This window comes from Halichoerus grypus, chromosome 5 (assembly GCF_964656455.1).
Source record: "Halichoerus grypus chromosome 5, mHalGry1.hap1.1, whole genome shotgun sequence".
NCBI classification, from domain to species: domain Eukaryota; kingdom Metazoa; phylum Chordata; class Mammalia; order Carnivora; family Phocidae; genus Halichoerus; species Halichoerus grypus.
In genome coordinates, this window is record NC_135716.1 from 41,671,459 (window position 1) to 41,693,958 (window position 22,500).

The following is a 22,500-nucleotide window of genomic DNA, read 5'->3' on the forward strand; positions in this document are numbered from 1 at the left end:
CATATTTAAAAAATTCATTTGAACCAGAAATTATTCTTCTGCAAAGTTCTCCTAAAGAAATAATCAAGGATAGATGCAAAGCTTTAGCTAAATGGTGGTTCTCAGCATTTAGATTGGAAAAGAAACTCATTAAATGTTCGTGGATTTTAGGAAGTGTCATTTCCCAAACAAGTCGCACAGTGCTTTAAGGCTACTACTCTGTAAAAATTGTGGACTGGGCACACAACAGGGAAGAAACGTCTAATCACTTCCTTCTGGGGCTCAAGTCTTGCAGCTGAATCATTCCGGGATCAAACCAGGCAGGGCGATCTTCCTTTATCCCCTGACCAGCTTCATTACAAGACAAACCAGAGGGGATTGAGCATCTCAGAATCCGAGCCAGAGGTACGAGGAACAAGTACCTGGACGGAGCAGTGGAGCGGATGAAAGGTAAAAACTAGAAGGGAGAAGAAAGGAGGCCGTAGGAAGCTCTAGGGGTGGGGGCGGCGTGGGGTCCGAACCACAAGTTGACTACGTAGAATGAAAGCGGAAAGCGCTCTCTTGCGTCACCTTCTGGTATCCACGTGTATGTGCACCAGATAGACCTTTCCCTCTGCTCCTAAACTGCTTGTTTGCTCTTCTAAATGGTTAGGACATAGTTGAGGGTTTACGATAGATAATAACCAAAAGGTCTAACAATAGGAGATGGATTGAAAAAATGTTTATAGAAGATTATTGTAGGGGAGGGAAAATAATGTTCCCTCTCCCCTAAGTTCTTAGCTGAGACCCCCATGGTAAAAGCCAGATTAACAAGAGAAAAACAATTTTATTAACATTATACCTCATGTACACATGGTAGATACTCAGGAAAAAATGAGTAACTTCCCAAGATGGCTTAGAATTCAGGCTTAAAATCCATTTCTGAAAAATATTTAATCACATGGGAATATGCTTATTTTGTGTAGGTTTTTTAAAAGCGAGCTATGCAATGCACATCCCAATATGGGAAAAAAAAGTGTAAGTATGGTATATATTATCTAAGGTGCAAAGGAAAGTGTCTGGGCTAACAAGCAAATGCCAAGATAGATTCTGTGGTTATTTCCAGCAATGGAATTACAGGTAGCATTTATTTTATTTTCTTCATACTATTCTGTATCGTCCAAAATTTCTACAACGAATATATTTTATTTTTATGATCCACAAAAAGGTTTAAATATGTAAGAAGTGTGCGTTAGAGACAGAGAACAGTGTCCTAAGGGTCAGAGGTCACCAAGCATCCTAATAATGTGAAAGAGATATAAGCAGCTATTCGGTGGGAAAAACGCAGATTCAACTCTGAGGCCTGGATGGGACTCAAGGGCCCTTGAGATTTTACTGTTATTTTTCTATTGCAATTTAAATTGTAATTTGCAGCACAGTAAAGAAAGCTCTTTTTATCTTTTGATAATACAAACATAAATTTCCCTATTGGCAGATAAGTTTCCCCTGTATAGCTAATAGATATGTGCATATTTTGCATGGCTAATCATGTCATTTGCATATACTTTAAACCCATAAGTCATGTTTATAAGAATTCTGAGCCACACTCATTGCATTCAGCAAGCAGGGTGAACAAATTACATCCTGTCGCTATTAAACTATGATCATAGAAGCAGTGGAGGAGGCTCTAATCCCAGCTCTCTATTGAGGGGCTTACCAGTGACCTTGGGCCTACCACAGAACTTCTTAGGGCCTCAGTTTTGTGATTCACAAACGAGGGAGGTAAGCTACTATTGCTCAGGCCCAGTAAAGTCTAGGATTTGAGGATTTCCTTTTCCCCATGGTAAAACTTGACAACATCCTAAAAACATAATGAAGACTGAACACTCTGAATACTAATAATCTTTATTCTACATGCTTTACTGAAAAGGAACAATTGCTATTTTAAAAAAGAAATGTCTGAGGCTGCTTATGCATTCTGGAAGGTGGAAGAGATAAGGCTGGTCTTTTGTATGAGAAATACCTGCATGGGGCTTTTGGTTTTAAAAGGTGATTTCTGCAAGGCATATTGCAGAAAGAGCTACTTTGACAGAGAACTGAATTGCTCTGTAGGTAAAAAAGAGAGATTGTGGGTTTGCTGTGATAAAATGAGGGGTAGTTGTATCAGTAGGAGTGGCTTTAGCCCTTTCCTCTACCCTCCATCAGACCCCCAACCCACTCCAGGTAACATACAAGCTAAGGCCAAGCAGCGTGCTTCTAAACAAAGGAGACTTTGAAATAATGCCTTTAGTCCTGACTTCCAGTCAAATTGTTCTCCGCAAGACTCTTCATCTGTGTAAAAGGTTTGAGAATCACGCCTGGCAGGAGAACTATTTGGAAATACTGAGGACTTCTCAAGAGGAGGATAGAGGAGAGAAGGGTCAGAGCAGAGGGGAAGGCAGGTCCCAGAAGGGTACAGGAGCCAGGACTGACAGGAAAGACAACGACGGAAATTCCTCGCAGGGGACAGTCGGCCGAAGAGCTCCCATGACAACAAGTCCTGCTGTTCAACTTGAAGTGGTTTTCTCTCTGTGCCACGCTGTAGCCCGTCCTCTGTTATTCCAGACCTTCAGCGGAAGCTTACAGCATATAATTGTCTAGCGCTACTAGTTCTTTGGGGGATTGAAGGGGTCCTTATAGGGCCGAAAAGGTAAGAGCAAGAACTGTAGCTGCAGGAGGTGAGAAATGGAATTCGGCGGAATCAGAGTGAGAGGTGACTTAAAGAACATAAGCCACCCGACCTCCCACACACCCTTGTCCTCTGCTGTGACACGTGAGCACATGCACATGCATGCTCGTGCACACGCGTGCACACACACATACACCCACACACTCATATACCCCCTACCAGTAATCTTCAGAAATACTGGAAGGAGACAGGACTTCTCATAATACATGGGTTGGGGGCTGGGAGCTAATCATTTCATCTGAATATTATAGGACAGGGTATTCTCAGAAGGTTGGAACATTGGTGAATGGCTTTCATTTGAATGTGGGATTCTTTTTTTTTTCAAGATTTTATTTATTTATTTCAGCGCCCGCAGGAGCGAGAGCACTCACAGGCATGCAGCGGGAAGGAGCAGAGAGGGAGGGAGAGGGAAAGGGAGAGAATCCCAAGCAGACTCCCCGCTGAGAGCAAATCCCCACGAGGGGCTCCATCCCAGGACCCCGAGATTATGACCAGAGCTGAAATCACGAGTCAGACACTTAGCCAACTGAGCCATCCAGGAGCCCCTTGAATGTGTAATTCTTTTTTTTTTTTTTAAGATTTTATTTTTATTTATTTGACAGAGAGAAAGAGCACAAGCAGAGGGAGTGGGAGAGGGAGAAGCAGGCTCTCCGCTGAGCGGGGCTGGATCCCAGCACCCTGGGATCATGACCTGAGCCTAAGGCAGATGCTTAACCGACTGAGCCACCCAGGCGTCCCAGAATGTGTAATTCTTTTTTTTTTTTTTTTTTTTTGACAGAGAGAGAGAGAGAGACAGCGAGAGAGGGAACACAAGCAGGGGGAGTGGGAGAGGGAGAAGCAGGCTTCCCGCGGAGCAGGGAGCCCGATGCGGGACTCGATCCCAGGACCCTGAGATCTTGACCTGAGCCAAAGGCAGTCCCTTAACCAACTGAGCCACCCAGGTGCCCCCAGAATGTGTAATTCTTAACAGAGAACACATTTTTGTAATATTAGTAAAATTTAGCCTCAGGTGGCTCAGTTTTTTTTCTTTAAAAGAGAGTAGCAACCTCCATTGTAGTAGAAATCACTTCTCCAATTGTTGGCAACATTTTCAGTGTTTGGTTTCTATAACCTCTTGCTCAGTCAGCTGAGCTCCATTCACATCTTGTACTCACAAAGGTTCCTTAACCTGGCCGTTCCTTCAGCCTCAGGGCCTCCGTCTCTCCTGGGTCCTTCCTGAGATCCTTGCCCTTAAGGGACCAAAGAAGTGCCTGATCCACCCACTCAGGCCGTCTTCTCTTGTCATTGGGGTTTTTTCATTTAAATGATTGAGTTTCCGTAGCAGATGCTGTGTATCTGATGTGATGCTCCCTCATTTGGAGTATGTAAAACTAGGAACACTTAACATGTGACCGTAACAGAAGTAAATATACCAGATGGGGCTTTGGTTTCGCGGATCTGTTTTTATCCTGATTTACTGTTAGCTGCCGTGACCACCACAAGTTGAAGAAAGGTCCAAACCCTCTGTTTGTACTCCTACTGCTGTATCACTTGTAAAAACAAAGTTTAAAGTACGAGGTCATGAAATGATTCTGCGAGCCAGAACGTGTTCTAGTTATTCATGAAAATATGCAAGCAAATGCTTTTGGGGTGTGATGATTGTTAAGCGTAACAAGATGGCGGAAACACATTCGATTAGCAGCTTGCACAAGCACTCCTCCCAGGGGGAGCTTGCCTTCAGTGGGAGACACCCCTCCTGCCTGGGGTAGAAGCTGGCTGTGCAGAGGCTGGAGTTTGGCTTGTCACCCCACAGGGAGCTCCTGGGTGAATCTGGAGGGGGGAGGGAGGAGAAGAAAGGGAGAAAGAGACAAAGTGAGAGAGGATATGTTGGGAGCTGTACCACGACGGGGGCCCCCTGAATCTCCAGAAAGTTAAAAAAAAAAAAAAATCACAAAACGTTTGGTGTGATTGCCTTTCTTGTGGAAACCTGAGGCGAGCGAGCACCTGTGTAGTCCTGGAGAGAAGCAGCCCGGGGCTGCCCTGGAGGGACGCGGCCAGCACGCACGCTCGGAGGGACACTGACGAATAGCCCAGGGAGCAGAAGCTGCAGCAGTGCAGCAAGCCTGAGTGCTCGCAAGGGAACAAGGGTACAGACCGAGGGAACAGATATAGGGGATCTCACGATTTGGAGGGCGGGCTTGAGGAAGAGGGTTCCAAGAAGGCAGCCTGTTTTCTCCAGGAGGGACATAGGAGCCAAATCCTTGCAGGAAAAAGAAAAATATGCCGATCGTCTGTTCTTAAATGGAGCGCAGGCATTCCTGGAAACTGCATCATTAAGGGGACTGCCACAAAATAAAACCGGTTTGCCCCCTAGGAAAATTATTATAACAGAATAGTCCGGACCAAGGACTCCGCATTGCATAAACCATAAATACAACCGACCACATGTTATCAAAGCAAAATAGGTATGCACTCATATGATCACTTAAAACTGTAAAATTATTCTTGAGTTCCATAAGACAGGCATAAATGTAATATACTCATAATTTTACAAGAGACTCTATCCTATATGCTATAAAGTAAGTAGTTGTAAAAGCTAGAGTAATAATTTTTAAAAAATATTTTCTTTATTTATTTGACAGAGAGAGAGACAGTGAGAGAGGGAGCACAAGCAGGGGGAGTGGGAGAGGGAGAAGCAGGCTTCCCGCGGAGCAGGGAGCCCGATGTGGGACTCGATCCCAGGACCCTGGGATCATGACCTGAGCCGAAGGCAGAAGGCAGACGCTTAACGACTGAGCCACCCAGGCACCCCTAGAGTAATAAATTTAACATGAAATATGTTAGTTATAACAATTAGACAATTAGTAATATTTTCTTTGCCTTCTTAGCACTTAAATGTAGTTTCATGGGAGAAGTATAACTCTTAAGGGTTATCCAAGAAACTTTGAGTGAATGCTTTCTTTACTCTTGTAAAATGTGTCTGAATTAAGCAATGCTGCTGGAAGTCAGTCAATTAATCAGAAGTTGCTTAAGGAACATGGCTGATGCTCACCACCTGTTATTCTTGCTGTTGTTGAGGGTGTTGATAATTCTGATACTGAATAGCATATTTACAAGAAAGAAGCAGAGAGGAAGATACAAGAGAAGGATCCTCTACTGTGTGATTGATTTGTAGATGGTTACATAGGTACTACCTCTTAGGAGGTAGAACATTCTGGAAGGTTATCAAGCAAAATTCATACTCTGGTGTAAATAATGTGGGCTTACTGGGAAGTAGTTGTTTAGGAGTATTTTATTCATCAGAATTGCATTAGGCTGCATGTAATAGATACCTGTCTACAAGTAGGGGTTTATAGTTTCCAGTAATAAGAAGTAGAAGCAGCCTGGGCTGATATAGCTGCTCAAGATAGTCATCAAGGACCCAGTCTTTTGGAGCACCTGGCTAGCTCAGTCAGGAGAGCCTGAGACTCGTGATCTTGGTGGGGTTGTAAGTTTGAGCCCCACAGTGGGTGTAAAGATTACTTAAAAATCTTAAAAAAAAAAATGGGAGGGAGGGAGGGAGGAGGGAGGGAGGGAGGAAGGAAGGAAGGAAGGAAGGGAGGAAGGAAAGAAGGAAGGAAGGAAGGAAGGATCGAGTCTTCCATACTGTCCTGCTCTGCATCCTCATACCCGAACTCAAGATGGCTTTGCACCTCCAGGTGTCATGACCACATTTCAGGCAGGAGGAGGGGAAGGACCAAAAGCATGTACCACCTAAGCTTTTATAAGGAAATCAGTAGTCTTTTCAGAAGCCCCATCTAGTGGACTTCTGCTTGTCTCTCACTGACCACCATGAAACATGGCCACCTATACAATAGAAGTTGAACACATTCCATCCATCCCAAATGAAACCAGTGTCCTGTAGAAAAGAAGGGGAGAATGGATAGTCTATAAGCAGCTAGCAATGTTCTTCTGCAAGTTGACTTATTTTAGGGTAGTAATTCAGAGCTTTGTGGTGGCATACTCTATATTACAGGTCGTGTTCAAATGTCAGGGTCATTAACATTTTTTTCACTTAGATTGTTTGAGTTTAAACTGCCTACTTCTTATAAATCCTGCCCACCTGTCCTCTCAAGGTTATTATTTATCATTTTAAAACACATAAATCTCAACTTTAGATGAAATGATTTGTCCAAGGACAAGTAGACTCAATGTGAACATGAATTGTCTTCATCCAGCATTTCACATGTAGAAAGTTATCAACTGTGGATCTTGGAATCTGAGATAGAAGAGGCCCAAGAGATCACTGGGACAGCAAATAATGGGGCAGAAGCCCAGGAACCATACCTAGTTTAACCAAGGTCTCATTACCAACAGAGAAAGGACTAAAGCCCAGCCCTTTTGGCTTCCAGTCCAGTATCCTTTCCAGTCCTTTCTGAAATCTGCCTAATAAATATGTATCTAAACTTGGAACTTGTTTCTTTGGTGGGGAAGAAGAGTCACAGAGGTTTCACTTGTTCTGCCACTGTTTCAGATTCTTTCCTAAACTACTTTTTCTTTACAGGACCCCTCAGGTCAAACCTGATGACAAGGTTTGTCACTTTATGGACTTAGACACATACATCATGGAATAAATTATATTTGCCAAAATGGTAGGACTGTATAACCGGGAGCCTGGTATGATCCAGTTTGTCTCTGACACTTGAGTTGATGCTGTGTGCAAGGCAATTTGCTTTAAGTAGTCTCAGTATTTCAGTTCTTGAGGCTCACCATCTGGAGGCCAGAAAGACACCCTTCTTTGATGGCGTGATTTTGTCTGGGAAGGTTTGGTGTGCACACCCAAGTGGCAGACAGTGAAAGGACCATGGAATCCACATGGTCCGTCCTTTCCCCCAAGGCAGGTACCAAACCCCTGTGCCCCAGACTTATTGCCATAAGGCATCTGTAGGAAGACCTGAATAAGGAACCACTATTACGTAGGTAGCTCTAAAATACCATAAAATTCTTCCCTCTCTTAAGCTGAAATGCACTGTTTCTTAGCTTCCATTTATTGATCCTAGTTTGTACATCAGAGCTATATGGATGTTAACTCCATCCTCCATGGGACAAATATTTGTAGGAAGCCATCATGGTCCTGGTTTATCTTTTCCTCAGTTCCTTCTATTATTCTTCCTGGGGCATCTCTAGATCCTTTACCATCCTGATCACCACCTTCCAAAAAAATCCAATTTATTAGGCTTCTTAAAACAAGGTACATTGAGAACTAGACACAATACCATGGATAAGATGTGAGCAGCACATAATAGGGCCATTTCCTCCTTTATTTTGGATACTCAACTAACGGGGCCATAAATTGCATTAACAACCTCATACTGTTGTTGTTCCACATTGAGCCTGTTGGCCGGTTGAAACTATTACTCTTTTCCTGGAACATCATGTTGGGTCAGTTCTCCTCCTCTGGATTCTCCTGTCTACACGTGCCTTGGGTATACTACAAAAGCAATCAAATAAGTAAACATGTCACGTTAATTTGTTTTGTGGTTGTCAAAGTAATAATTCAATCACAATGATGTACTACACTCATTGTGCACTTACCTAACCAAGGTAACTGACCAGGATTATCTCCTTCAAGCCTTACAGTGACCCTCTTAAGACGGATATTACCCAGTTTTAGAGATGAAGAACAGGCTCATAGAGATTGAAGCATCTGCTTACAATCAACACACAAAAGAAATGGAGAATTCAGATCCAGATCCCTCAGAATTCAAAGCTTTTGCTCTGAGCTACAATTCCACTCTGCCTCTTTATCTAATTAGGCAAAACACCAAACAAGCCATTAAATGAGGGCTCTTCCCGCATTTATAATAATTGAGAGCAGACAGACTTGGAGAAATGGGTTTGGGGTTCTGGTTTGGTTAATGTCTAAGATAAATATTCTGGAGCATAAAATCTCATAATCCTTTACCTTCTGAGGGGTAGAGAGAAAGTGGTCTAGTAACTTACAAAGGTATCACTGAAAATGTCCATTTAATGAGTCTCTCTGGCAGCCGGCATTGCTGGGCTTATGATAGAGGCAGCTAAAAAGAATACTATGGAATGACACCCAAATATTTAGTAAAATATTGGGGATCAAAGTCCCATGCAAACATTAGGCTACAAATATTTCTGGTCAGAGCAGGCTTGAGGAAAATAGTTCAATAGTGACTGACATAAGGGGGAAAAGAGCTCTATGATTGGTTCGTAAACTAATTTTTTTAATGCCCTGGTCGGCTAACAGCTGTTTTTTCCTGCTGCGTCAGTCCTGCCCTGCAGCAACTCAGAACAAGAGTGGCTGCAAAAGAAAACTAGCAATGTGAAAACATGATCAGAATAATGGCCAGCCCCCAGCAAGAAGACCCTGCCCAAATAGGATGAGGGCATTGGCTTTGTCTTTGTCTTCTGAGCTTGGTGTCTCCTCCACCTTCTAGGGAACAATCCTTTGAAACTGTATGTAACGATGACTTTGAGAGAGACTCCAGAAAATGAGAAACGTTCATTGCGTGGACCCAAATTTAGCTGGCTAAAACTAAAAACAAAATCTTGCTCTGGTTTCTGCCAAGGGGAAGGCGAAAAACAGGAATTAGATACAAGCAAGCACTTAGTTTTTTTCTTGTTTTGAAATTGTACTTTTTACTCTCAGAAATCCTTTCTTTGCTGTCGGTCAGTTCTGTGAAATGGCTGTCCCAATACCTCTGTAAATGAGGTTGTGCCCCACCACAGGACCTTTGCACGTGTTGTCCCTTCTCTGTGGAAATCTTCACCCTCATTCCCACCCCATCATCCTGGCTGACTTCTGCTCATCTTTTATGTCTTGGCTGAAATGTCCTTTCCACAGGCCTTTCCAGACTACTCAAACTATCTTAGGTATTTTAGGTTTTATGTTCCTGTACCCTGTAGATTTTCTTTTTAGTGCTTGTGACAGGATAATGACGCCCTAAAGATGTCCACATCCTAATTCCCAGAACTTATAAATACATTACCTTACATGGTAAAGGGAATTTGGAAGATATGATTAAGGATTTTGAGATGGGGATTATCTGGTGGGCCCAGTGTAGTTACAGGAATCCTTATAAATGAAAGAGAAAGGCAGGTATGTAAAGAAAATATCCCATAGAATCCCCATTTGGGGAGATTTACAAAGGGGGCATTACATACTCTGGATAATGGTTTGATTTTTTTAAAGGATTTTAATATGTGTATTTCATTAAAATGAGGAGTGGAGGATCCCATAATCATTCAGTAATTAGCTTTTTTTTTTTTTTTTTTTCCCTTAGGCATGACCTGTTTTGTGACCCTCTCTCTAGGAGACAGATGAAAGTGTATTTCCATTTTTAGCATTCAGTTCCTAAACCTGAGCTGAAAACCTGAGAACTACATTTAGAATAGCACAGGATATTATATGAGCTGGGACAATAGAAGTGGGGAGAGCAGTGAGGGGAGAGGAAGCCTGGTAGTCTCTGGGCTCTGCAGTGCTGTGGGTCCGCGCTCCGGGAAGAAAACCCGGGAAGGTTTAGGGTGCGCTCCACTGCCATCTGCTGTCGCTCTGGCTTCACGCACAGAGATGTTTTCACGGTTTAAGATACAAAGAAATCCAGTGGAAAGTTACAGATTAAGACTGATCGCCTCCACTTTATATAATAAACATAGCTCTGAAAGTTCATTTGCTCCATATCCTTAGCAGCAATTGGTATTTTAGGTTTTTTAATGTTAGCCATTTTGGTGGTTCCATGGTGAGGGGTATCTCACTGATTTTATTTTGCATTCTCATGATGACTAAGGTGGAGCACTTTTTAAAAATATTAATTTTTATTAAATACAAGAACGCATGCCCCTTTTGGCCTGTTCTGGGATCAAATCTGCAACGTTGGTGCTGTTAGTGGTAAGTCTATCCAACTGGGATAACCAGACACCCAGCTGAACACTTGCTATATGTGCTTAATGATCCTTTGGAAATCCTCTCTTGAGAGATGCATACTGCAGTCTTTTGCCCATTTTACTATTGGGTTTGTCTGACTTTTTATTATTGATTTGATGAGTTCTTTATTCTGGATGGAAGGGCTTTGTTAGATAACACGTTTCTAAATTTTTTTTTTCCTACTGAGGTTTGCCTTTTCATTCCTACAACGGTATCTTTTGATGAACGGAGTTCATGTAAATCTCAAGTTTACATTTCCATTTAATGGAAATAGACATAAGTGTAAAATTAATGTAGATTGTAAAGTGCAACTTACCGATGTTTTCCTTTAAGGTTAGTGTTTTTTTGGGTCTTAAGAAATCTTGGCCTACACCAAAGTCATAAACATATTTTCCTGTGTTATCTTCTAGAGGCTTTAGCGTTTTACCTTTCATCTTTATATCTACCATCGACCTGAAATTTATTTTTGGGTGTGTGCGACATAGGGATAAGGATTCTATTTTTTTCTGTTGTGATATTCAGTTGACCATTGAAAAACCACACTATCCTCACTGTGCTACGTACCACAGATCAAGTGACTGCAGATCTGTGGATCTGTTTCTAGACTTCATTCCAGCGGTCATTTGTTTATCCTGGGCAGATCCACAGCCACGGCCTTTTCTGTAATAATAATAATAATAGATGCAACGTTATTTTTTTAAGCCCACAGACTGCTTTGTGTTGGGCAGTTTGTCCACTGTTACTTCTAGCACTCCCAGCAATGTGACATTGTCTTACGGCCAGCCCCAGAGAGACTAATCTGGGTCTTTCTATCAGAATTAAATATTAATAAGACTTACTACTGCTACTTCTGCTACAGTAACACTTGCTTAGTACTAGTTATGTGCCAGGCATTCCTCAAAGCGCTGTATGCTCATTAACTCAGTCAGTCTTCCCCAGACCTCTAAGCGGCAGGTTACAGAGGGGGCAGTTTCGTCACAGAGGTAACTTGCTCCGTATCACTCAACTAGCAAGAGCCAGGAGTTGAATATGGTGAGTCTGGCTCTAGATTCTGTATTGTCAACCACTACCCTTTGCTGCCTGTCTTACAGGCAATGCATTTTTTTTTTTAATGAACCATGATATGCAGCCAGGCAACAGAGAGCTGAAGCACCAGTCTCCTAGCCCATGAACCACCAATTATTCCAGGGTGGTCTGACTGTGGAAGATCCCTTCTTGCCCCCTCTGTCCATTCACTCCCTCTTTGGGGTGCTAGTCAGCTGGTAGACTTCACTTGGTTAAACTCTTTATACACTGTGGCTTGATGTAAAAATCTTTAATGATGCAGCTCTTATTTTCCTTTCCAACCTCCTCTCCCACCAAAACCCCCAAATGTACTGTTCTGTGTTCTTTTATGTGATGCAGTCAGGTGGGGCCACCCAAAGAGACACAGGAGAGGCGCAGGAAAACGAAGTTTATTATACTCACAGGCCCTAGAAACAAGAGGCATGCCGCAGCTGCGCATCCCCACATCACATGGAGCCGCACGGGGAAGCACTGGTGTTGGTCAGGAGGCAGAACAGGAGCAAGGGGAGAGCTTAGGTCACAGCCTTTACCAGTTTCTGCATTCTGCAGGAAAGGCAAGACAGGCCAGGGTAAACAGGATTGGCTAGCTTGAATAATTACAGGGGCCTCTAACTACAATGGGCTCTAAGCGGTGGTCCTTAGTTGCCTGGTACCTGGTGCTGGGATGATTAAGGCAGAGGGACATTGCTTCCTGGGGTGTACTGGCCAGACAGAGGTATGGATCTGGATGGGTTAGTCTGCATGTCAGAAGCATGCTCCTGGCTACACCTTTTGCTAAAATTCCAATCCCAGCAAAAATGTTTGTCTCTCTAGCCAGAAAAAAAAATAATTTTAAGATGTTAAAGTATTACAGAAATTTTAAAAATATAAAGAATACATGTATTCCATATTCAAACTACCTGTAGTGCCCAACTGTTGTGCTTCGTCTCAGAGTACAGACCGTTTCTTGCTTTGATTGCCCTCGTCTTGTTTATTTTTTTTAAGATTTTATTTATTTGACAGAGAGACAGCAAGAGATGGAACACAAGCAGGGGGAGTGGGAGAGGGAGAAGCAGGCTTCCCACGGAGCAAGGAGCCCGATGCGGGGCTCGATCCCAGGACCCTGGGATCATGACCTGAGCTGAAGGCAGATGCTTAACGACTGAGCCACCCAGGCACCCTGGCCTTGTCATGTTTAGATCAAATACCACTTTTCTCAGGTGGAAGTCCTAATGACCACAGATGCACAGTTAAGAGCTTTCCCATCACACCTTGGTGGCTGTAGCACTTTCAGATCGCTGGAATTATTGGTTAATACGTCTGCTTCCTCTACCAATTCTAAGACCCTTCTGAGAGGCTGTGGAGTGGGAAGAGGTAGAAATATTGCTTGAATGACTACATGCATGAGTAAATGAAACCCTCCCTTCCAAAGACAGTGTTCCACTCTCTCCCTTTTTTCTAATCTGTCCCACGAACCGTGTCTACAACATGGTGTGATGACAGCCCCTTGCCTCCTTTCACTGACGGCTGTGACATCTACCAGGGAGGGCCTCTTCCTGGTGAGGCTGGGTGGCTGAAGTAGAAGTAAGGCTCAGAATTTTTTTTGGTCAGTTACTGAGATCAGTAATCTGGATTTTAATAGTATGGAATTAATTTATTATCAAGATAAAAAATATATTTGGAGGCAGGTGTTTTAAACTAAAAATTATAAAAATTCTAGTGTCCATAGTTTACTCACTGCTGTAAGTTTATCTTCATGAATTAACCCTTACAACAAGCAGTAAACAAAGGGTGTTATTTCCATTGTAGAGAATCAGACTAAAGCTCAAAGATGTCAAATGACTTGTTTTAAGGTCCCAAAGCTAGTAAGTGACAGGGGCAAAATTCTAATTTGAATCCAGGGCTCCTGTTATTAAATCTGGAGCATTTTCCATTAAGCCACACAGCTCCTTGACTTACATTTATTTCCCCTCAGCTTTTGTCAATATTTGCAGACAACGAAAAGGATACATATTTCATATTTCATGCCAGCAAGCACTGAGTTAGTGGTCATTCTGAATGCTTCTCAATCTGGATAACCAGCACAGCCTTCTCCAAAGGGGGTGTTAGGACAGCAGTGCCAGAGAAATAAGCAAATATAAACATCTTATAACAGAGACTGATCTGCAGAATTACGTTAGGGGTCTATGCGTTTCTTTCTTTCTTTTTTTGGGAGGGGGTTGCCTGTGCATTTCTATGGGGGACACTAAACACACAGCAGCTTATAAAGAACCTGTAGGTGAACCTAGAATTTGCTTCATTATGAAATGATGAGGAGACGTATCACATATTCTAGGTAATCAGTAAAATTGGGGGTATAAGATGCAAAGTACAGTAAATTGGTGCTACAGAAACAGACGAAATATTATGGATCTAACAGAAAATTAGGCACCTGATCACAGTTGTAGCAATGTGAACAAAGGAATCAACAGTGTATGAAAACCTGAACACATTTTTATGTATCTAACCAAAATAAAAAGTAATATTGTATAAAACTAGTGTAGAATGATTTTTTTAAATGCCTTTTCTCTGTGTGAATTTATTAGGTGAGCCAACTGATCCTATTTTTTGAAATTGCCATTTTCAAACATTCACACTAATATTAACTTCTCATGTGTGGAATGAGAATTGAATTTTTTTCATATGCTTCTGAGCAAGTGGTTTTAAAAATCCATACTATTACATTTTTTCTCTTTGCAGCTTTTATAAAGGCATTCCTGTAGTTTGACCCTTCAGAAACTGTAGTTTCAAATACTTGACTTCTTAGCCCTACTTCTTTCTCCTCAGTCATCCTTAAGATTCAAAGAAATGTAAAAGATTCAACTTTGGCAAAGGCTGAGGACCCCTGCCGCAATGGTGTTGTTCATTCCTAAATGTTATTTCATGAAATACACTTAACCAAACAGGAAACAGAGATAGATATCAAATGTTTTATTCCATATTTTCAATTCAGAAATATAAACAATATTTACATAGCATTACCTTTAAGTATGTACACAGCGTTAACAGAAAAGGCAGTAAGAAATGATGGTTTGGGGTTAATGATCATTATACTCAAAATATTTTAAGATGCCTTTCAAGTACATGGTATATAATGAAAATCATATCATGGAAAATTATTAACTACACGGCTCAGAATTTACATTTTGGATCTTAATATTTTTCTCCTTATTTAAAAAAAAATACAAGCCTACTTACTTACGAGGCCTAAGTTTGTTTTCAGTAAGTCACCTTGTCAATATAACATGATAAATTTACAGTTCATTATTTATGATCTTTAAACATAACTAAAGAGCAGAACTTTGGGAGTGCTCTTAAAATGTTAAGTAACTTAAAATGTATGAAAAACTGTATTGGGGAAAATGTCATACATTATGGCTTTTTTTTTTTTAATATAAGTGATATTTAAGATATATACAAGCTTGATGGGAAGGACATACTGACCTAACAATACAGGTATACAAAGGAATGAATATAGACCATTTCATGAAATGCCTATTAATCTAATAGTAAATTAGTCCATTGCCAACCAGGGTGAGCAATTAAAATGAGGCAAGTCAAGTCAGCAGTATACAATTTCAAATTTCTAAGTACTTGAAAACATTTTCCAACATTTATTTACCATAACATATGTAAAAACTAGAAAATACTAAACTGAAAACTAGGCTTGAACTTGGAATTAAATAATTTTGTCAATGTGAGAAAATGTAGGCAAATCCCAGTTTATAAAATAAATTATCTACAGAGACCAATGATGGGGACTGTTTTTTCATTAAAAAGTTCTGCTGACAGCAACACTTAGATTTCTTTTGCCCCATTGTCAGTGTATCTAATTTATGAGTTGGTGAATTAAATACCACCACAAATGGGAAAACAACATTTTTCATTATATCACATTATATATTCACAAAGAAGTTATGTATCCACAAGTTATAAAAATAAATCTTTCTTTAGATTAGAAAACAAATAAAAATAGAAAAATTTGTATTAAAAGTTTTAAAAACTACGGCAAACTAACCCGATAATTATGACTGTTTTTGCCATAACTATATTGTCTTTAGGTTATCTATTCAAAAAATTAAATCAAAAATCTTTGATCCACCAATGTTTTGGATGCCAAATTCTTCTGTCCTACTGTATTACGTATAAATCTAAAAATCTGGAAAAAATTAAAACAATTCAGAATGAAAAATGTAGAAAGAAAATTCAATATGCACATCAATTAAAAGATCTTAATTAAACTAGCTAATTCTCTCAACTATTTGCTTTCATTTGTCAGGCATCTGTATTCCACGGTGATACACAAAATTATTTCAAGAGTATTTATCATCTTTCATAATATCAAAGAAGTGCATATTCCTATTTAGACTATATTTTGATGAATTAACAATATAAATCCTCTCATGTACATAGGAATACACTATCAAATATTTTGCAAGGCAACTTACTTCTGGCTCTAAAAGCTATGGAAACATCAAAAGAACTGTTAGGGATAGAATTTGTTTGTAATTTTAGATCTCTGTCAAAGACTGATAAATTATATACTACTAACTCATATACTTCCTTGACATAATGGGGGAATATTTGAGTGATATTAATCACAACATTTCCAGAACAAATTTGTCATTTTTTAAAAAAGATTTTATTTATTTATTGTCAGAGAGAGAGAGAGAGCGCACAAGCAGGGGGAGTGGGAGAGGGAGCAGTATGCTCCCTGCTGAGCGGGGAGCCCAATGCGGGACTCGATCCCAGGACCCTGGGATCATGACCTGAGCCGAAGGCAGCTGCTTAACCAACTGAGCCACCCAGGCATCCCAAATTTGTCATTTTTTAAAATCTCCACTTCAGGCTCCATACCCATCAGCAGTTGTTTTTTTATCCACACAGGTAGAAAATGTGTGACAGTTCTAATAAAGGGGCTTCTCTGTGGCTGAGTCCTGAGCTAGATCTTTCTGTTATATTAACATCTGGTGCAGAGGGTGAAGGGAACTCTAATTACAGCTACTTTTTTTAAATTTCAACTTTTTATTTAAGTTTTAGTTAGTTAACATATATGGTAAAATTGGTTTCAGGTTCTAATGACTGCTACTTCTGGCACCTAGGAGATCAGCAATTTAAATATCTTCCTACTGGATTCCTTTCACGTTTGCTCAAGCAACTTATGCCCTCCACAATACCCCAGTATATCACTGACCCGAAGGAGAGTGTAACTGGTTGAAATGTTTCTTCTTTTTTTGTGGGGATAATCATATTCTAAATCTTAACAAATTCCTAGTGAAAGCAGACATTGTTATTCTCTGCTATAAAATATCTACTTCCAAAGTATTTGTTTTATAAGAAATCCAGTAAAAAATTTTAAACTTACCTCCTGTTGTAGGTATGTAAGGAAGGCTGCTAGAACAAAATTTTGGCAAGCCAAATCCACAACACAGAAGAACAGCAGATCAAAAATAAGAAGAGTGGCTTCATTTCCATAATATAGAACACTGCTGAAAGAATACCCTTCGTCTGTTTTTTTTTTAAAAAAAAGCAATTTATAAGATATTTATTAGAAACTTTAAAATAGAACTTCTGATAAATTTCAGTGATAAAATTTGGATATTTAAAAATAGCATAACAGAAACTACTACTTATAATACTTCATGGCTTTCAAAAAAATAAAGGGGATTAAAATTTGCTAATCTCAAAAGTTAGTCAAGGAACTCTGCTCATAAAAAGTAATTTTAACATTTGTACCAAGGGTTGGTAATTGCTAGTAGTATAAGTATAAAGTCAACACCTTTCAAAGACAAGGTAATGAATATCCCTTATTTGTTTATATAACTAAAGGCCAAAGAATCTTAGATTCTCTAAGTTAAAAAAAACAAAACGAAACACAAAGCCAGCAAGGACTGAATAGTGCATAGTGAGCTGTAATTTGTTTCTTAAATAGTCCTCTAAGGTTTAGTTTCATATTTTGTTTTTGTTTCCCTTGCCTTAAGAGACATATCTAGAAAAAATATTGTTCTGTACAAATGTCTTTGCCTCTCTTCTCTTGACCCTCCTGCTTGACAATAGCAACTTTTTTTTTTTAATTTTATTATGTTATGTTAGTCACCATAAAATACATCATTAGTTTTTGATGTAGTGATCCACGATCCATTGTTTTCATATAACACCCAGTGCTCCATGCAGTACGTGCCCTCCTTAATACGCATCACCGGGCTAACCAATCCCCCCTCCCCCCTCCCCTCTAAAACCCTGTTTGTTTCTCAGGTCCATAGTCTCTCATGGTTCATCTCTCCCTCCAATTCCCCCTGCCCATTTTTCCCTTCCTTCTCCTAATGTCCTCCATGTTATTCCTTATGTTCCACAAATAAGTGAAACCATATGATAATTGACTTTCTCTGCTTGACTTATTTCACTTAGCATAATCTCCTCCAGTCCCATTCATGTTGATGTAAAAGTTGGGTATTCATCTTTTCTGATGGCTGAGTAATATTCCATTGTATATATGGACCACATCTTCTTTATCCATTCATCTGTTGAAGGGCATCTTGGCTCTTTCCCCAGTTTGGCTATTGCAGACATTGCTGCTATGAACATTGGGGTGCATATGGCCCTTCTTTTCACTACATCTGTGTCTTTGGGGTAAATACCCAGTAGTGCAATTGCTGGGTCATAGGGTAGCTCTATTTTTAAATTTTTGAGGAACCTCCACACTGTTTTCCAAAGTGGCTGTACCAACCTGCATTCCCACCAACAGTGTAAGAGGGTTCCCCTTTCTCCACAACCTCTCCAACATCTGTGTTTCTTTCCCTGTCCATTTTTGCCATTCTAACTGGTGTAAGGTGGTATCTCAGTGTGGTTTTGATTTGGATTTCCCTGATGGCTAATGACGATGAACATTTTTTCATGTGTCTGTTAGCTATTTGTATGTCTTCTTCAGAGAAGTGTCTTTTCATCTCTTCTGCCCACTTTTTGACTTATTTGTTTTTTGGGTGTTGAGTTTGAGAAGTTCTTTATAGATTTTGGATACCAGCCCTTTATCTGTAGTGTCATTTGCAAATATCTTCTCCCATTCTGTGGGTTGCCTCTTTGTTTTGTTGACTGTTTCCTTTGCTGTGCAGAAGCTTTTTATCTTGATGAAGTCCCAAAAGTTCATTTTTGCTTTTGTTTCACTAGCTTTTGGAGATGTATCTTGAAAGAAGTTGCTGTGGCCGATGTCAAAGAGGTTCCTGCCTATGTTCTCCTCTAGGATTTTGATGGATTCCTGTCTCACATTGAGGTCTTTCATCCACTTTGAGTTTATCTTTGTGAATGGTGTTAGAGAATGGTCGAGTTTCGTTCTTCTGCATGTGGCTGTCCAATTTTCCCAGCACCATTTATTGAAGAGACTATCTTTTTTCCATTGCATGTTTTTTCCTGCTTTGTCAAAGATTATTTGACCATAGCGTTGAGGGTCCATATCTGGGTTCTCTATTCTGTTCCATTGGTCTGTATGTCTGTTTTTGTGCCAGTACCATGCTGTCTTGGTGATCACAGCTTTGTAATATAGCTTGAAATCGGGCAACGTGATGCCCCCAGCTTTGTTTTTCTTTTTCAACATCTCCTTGGCGATTCAGGGTCTTTTCTGATTCCATACAAATTTTAGGATTGTTTGTTCCAGCACTTTGAAAAATGTCATTGGAATTTTGATTGGGATGGCACTGAAGGTGTAGATTGCTCTGGGTAGCATAGACATTTTAACAATGTTTATTCTTCCGATCCATGAGCACGGAATATTTTTCCATCTTTTTGTGTCTTCTTCAATTTCTTTCATGAGTGTTTTGTAGTTCCTAGAGTATATATAGATCCTTTACCTCTTTGGTTAGGTTTATTCCGAGGTATCTTACGGTTTTTGGTGTCAATAGCAACTTTTTTTAAAGATGCAGTTCAAAATTCGCCATGTTGCCTCTTCTCGCTTGACTCTATGGTTAAATTTTTCACTCACTATTCTGTACCTAACCTGTGCCTACACAGACTTCCACCCCAGCATCACCCCACTCATGTATTCAAGATGCCCACTGGTCTGTGCTGTGTATCCCAGGACTGGCACAACACATGACACCCAATAACGCAAGAATAGGTGATATGTAGGCCAGGACATAGGTTACACCACTTCCATTCTTACCGATCCATATAAGAGATTATCAGCCACATTAAAAGTAACATATATACTACCTTTTTAATGATAAGAAACCAGGTTTAGGCACTATTCCTGTCATAGATATCTGCGATTTTTAAGAATTTGGATAAAATGAAAAATTAAATGTTAAAGATTAATCACAAATGTTATTCTTCCTTAAGTGTTTTATTAGTGCACATGACTGCACATTCGCATAAAATCTGAATTTTATGTTCACTCTCGCCCCTTTTATTTAACATAGTACTGGACGTCCTAGCCACAGCAATCAGACAAGAGAAAGAAATAAAAGGCATCTAAATTGATAAGAAAGAAGTTAAATGGCCACTATTTGCAGATGACATGATACCATACGTAGAAAACCCTAAAGATGCCACCAAAAAACTACCAGACGTAATAAACACATCCAGTAAAGTTGTAGGATACAAACTTAATACCCAGATATTAGTAGCATTTCTATACACTAATAACGAAGTAGCAGAAAGAGAAATTAAGAAAACAATTCCATTTACAATTATACCCCAAATAATAAAATACCTAGGAATAAATAACCAAGGAAGTGAAAGACCTGTACTCTGAAAACTATAAAACACTGACGAAAGAAAGTGAAGATGCCATACACAAATGGCAAGATATTTCATGCTCATGGATTGGAAGAATTAATATTATTAAAATGTTCATACTACCCAAAGTAATCTACAGATTTGATGTAATCCCTATCAAAACACTAACAGCATTTTTCACAGAACTGGAACAAATAATACTAAAATTTGTATGGCACCACAAATAGCCAAAGCAATCTTGAGAAAGAAAAAACAAAGCTGGAGGGATCACAGTTCCAGATTTTAAGATATACTACAAAACTGCTATAACCAAAACAGTATGGTACTGGCACAAAAACAGACACATAGATCAACAGAACAGAATAGAGAATCTAGAAATAAACGTACACTTACATGGTCAATGAATCTATGACAAAGAAGGCAAAAATATACAATGAGGAAAAGACAATCTCTTCAATAAATGGTGCTGGGAAAACTGGACAGCTACATGCAAAGAATGGAACTGGACCACTTTCTTACACCAAACACAAAAATAAACTCAAAATGTATCAAAGACCTAAATGTGAGACCTGAAATCACAAAACTCCTAGACAAACACAGTAATTTCTTTGACATCGGCCATAGCAACATTTTTTCTAGATATGTCTCTTAAGGGAAACAAAAACAAAAATAAATAAACAAAAATAAACTACTGGGACTATATCAAAATAAAAAGCTTTACACAGTAAAGGAAACCATCAACAAAACAAAAAGGCAACCTACTGAGTGGGAGAAGAAATTTGCAAATGACATACCTGAAAAGGGGTTAATATCCAAAATGCATAAAGAACTTACACAACTCAACACCAAAAAACAAACAATCCCATTTAAAAATGGGCAGAGAACCTGAGAGACATTTTCCACAAAAAGACATATAATGATGGCCAACAGACACATGAAAAGATGCTCAACATCACTAATCATCAGGGAACTGCAAATCAAAACCACAACGAAAACCTTACACCTGTCTGAATGCCTAAAATAAAAAAGACAAGAAATAACAAGTGTTTATGAGGATGTGGAGAAAAGGGAACCCTTGTGCATTGTTGGTGGGAATATAAATTGGTACAGCCACTGTGGAAAATAGTATGGAGGTTCCTCAAAAAATTAAAAATAGAAATACCATATGATGCAATAATTCCACCATTGGGCATTTACCCAAAGAAAACAGAAACACTAATTCAAAAAGATACATGCTCCCCTGCATTTATTGCAGCATTATTTACAGTAGCCAAGATATCAAAGCAGCCCAAGTATCCATTCATAAATGAATGGATAAAGAAGAGCAGTATATATATATTCTCTCTCTCTCTCTCTCTCTCTCTCTCTCTCTCTCACACACACACACACACACACACACACACACACACACACACACACGATGGAATATTACTCAGCCATAAAAAGGGTGAGATCTTGCCATCTGCAATAACATGGATGGATCTTGAGGGCATTATGCTAAGTGAAATAAGTCAGACAGAAAAAGACAAATACCGTATGATTTCACTTACATGTGTAATAAAAAAACAAATGAATAAATAGACAAACAAAAAGCAGAATCAAACCTATAAATACAGAAAACTGATGGTTGGCAGAGGGGAGGGGTGGCGGGGGAGGACAAATGGGTAAAGGGGAGTGTGAGATACAGGCTTCCAGTTATGGAATGAGTAAGTCATGGGAATAAAAGGTACAGCATAGGGAATGTAGTCAGTGGTATTGTAAAAGCATTTGATGATCAGATGGTAGCTATACTTGGGGTGAGCAGAGCATAACAAATAGAGTTATTGAATCACTATGTTGTATACCTGAAACTAATGTAACATCATCTGTCAATTACATTCAAATTAAAAATATCTGAATTTTATGTGTTTTACTATCTTTTCCATGTCTACCACTGATTTTGAAATTCAGTTTTTTTACTTTCTTGCAGAATAATTACCTTTTATATTTTTGTTTCCTGCTATATGACATAATAAAATGAAACACAGAAAACTATAATATCATGAAGTTAACTAAGTTCATTATGTTTCCTTTGTTTTTACATAAAATTATG

At 39.6% G+C, this 22,500-nt stretch overlaps 1 protein-coding gene and 1 long non-coding RNA gene across 7 annotated transcripts in view; one reads left to right on the top strand and one right to left on the bottom strand.

The window, feature by feature from the left end:
* Positions 1-265: 265 nt before the first annotated feature.
* The window catches only part of LOC144381841 (uncharacterized), a 53,344-nt gene continuing 31,109 nt past the window's right edge, over positions 266-22,500 (top strand). The window contains exon 1 of the long non-coding RNA XR_013447790.1: positions 266-429. This is a non-coding gene — a long non-coding RNA (uncharacterized LOC144381841). The remainder of the gene's footprint in view (positions 430-22,500) is intronic.
* TMEM67 (transmembrane protein 67) overlaps positions 3,468-22,500 on the bottom strand; it is a 63,128-nt gene continuing 44,095 nt past the window's right edge. For 5 of the 6 annotated variants that reach the window (XM_078072222.1, XM_078072224.1, XM_078072223.1 and 2 more), the window contains 3 exons: positions 17,047-17,189; positions 12,066-12,206; positions 3,468-4,495 (listed from right to left, as the gene is read on the bottom strand). In XM_078072222.1, the coding sequence (XP_077928348.1) occupies positions 4,403-4,495; positions 12,066-12,206; positions 17,047-17,189 (377 nt within the window). In that variant the 3' untranslated portion in view covers positions 3,468-4,402. Of the gene's footprint in view, positions 4,496-12,065; positions 12,207-14,597; positions 15,841-17,046; positions 17,190-22,500 lie in introns of those variants that run through there. The other variant, XM_036065503.2, reaches the window with a different exon arrangement.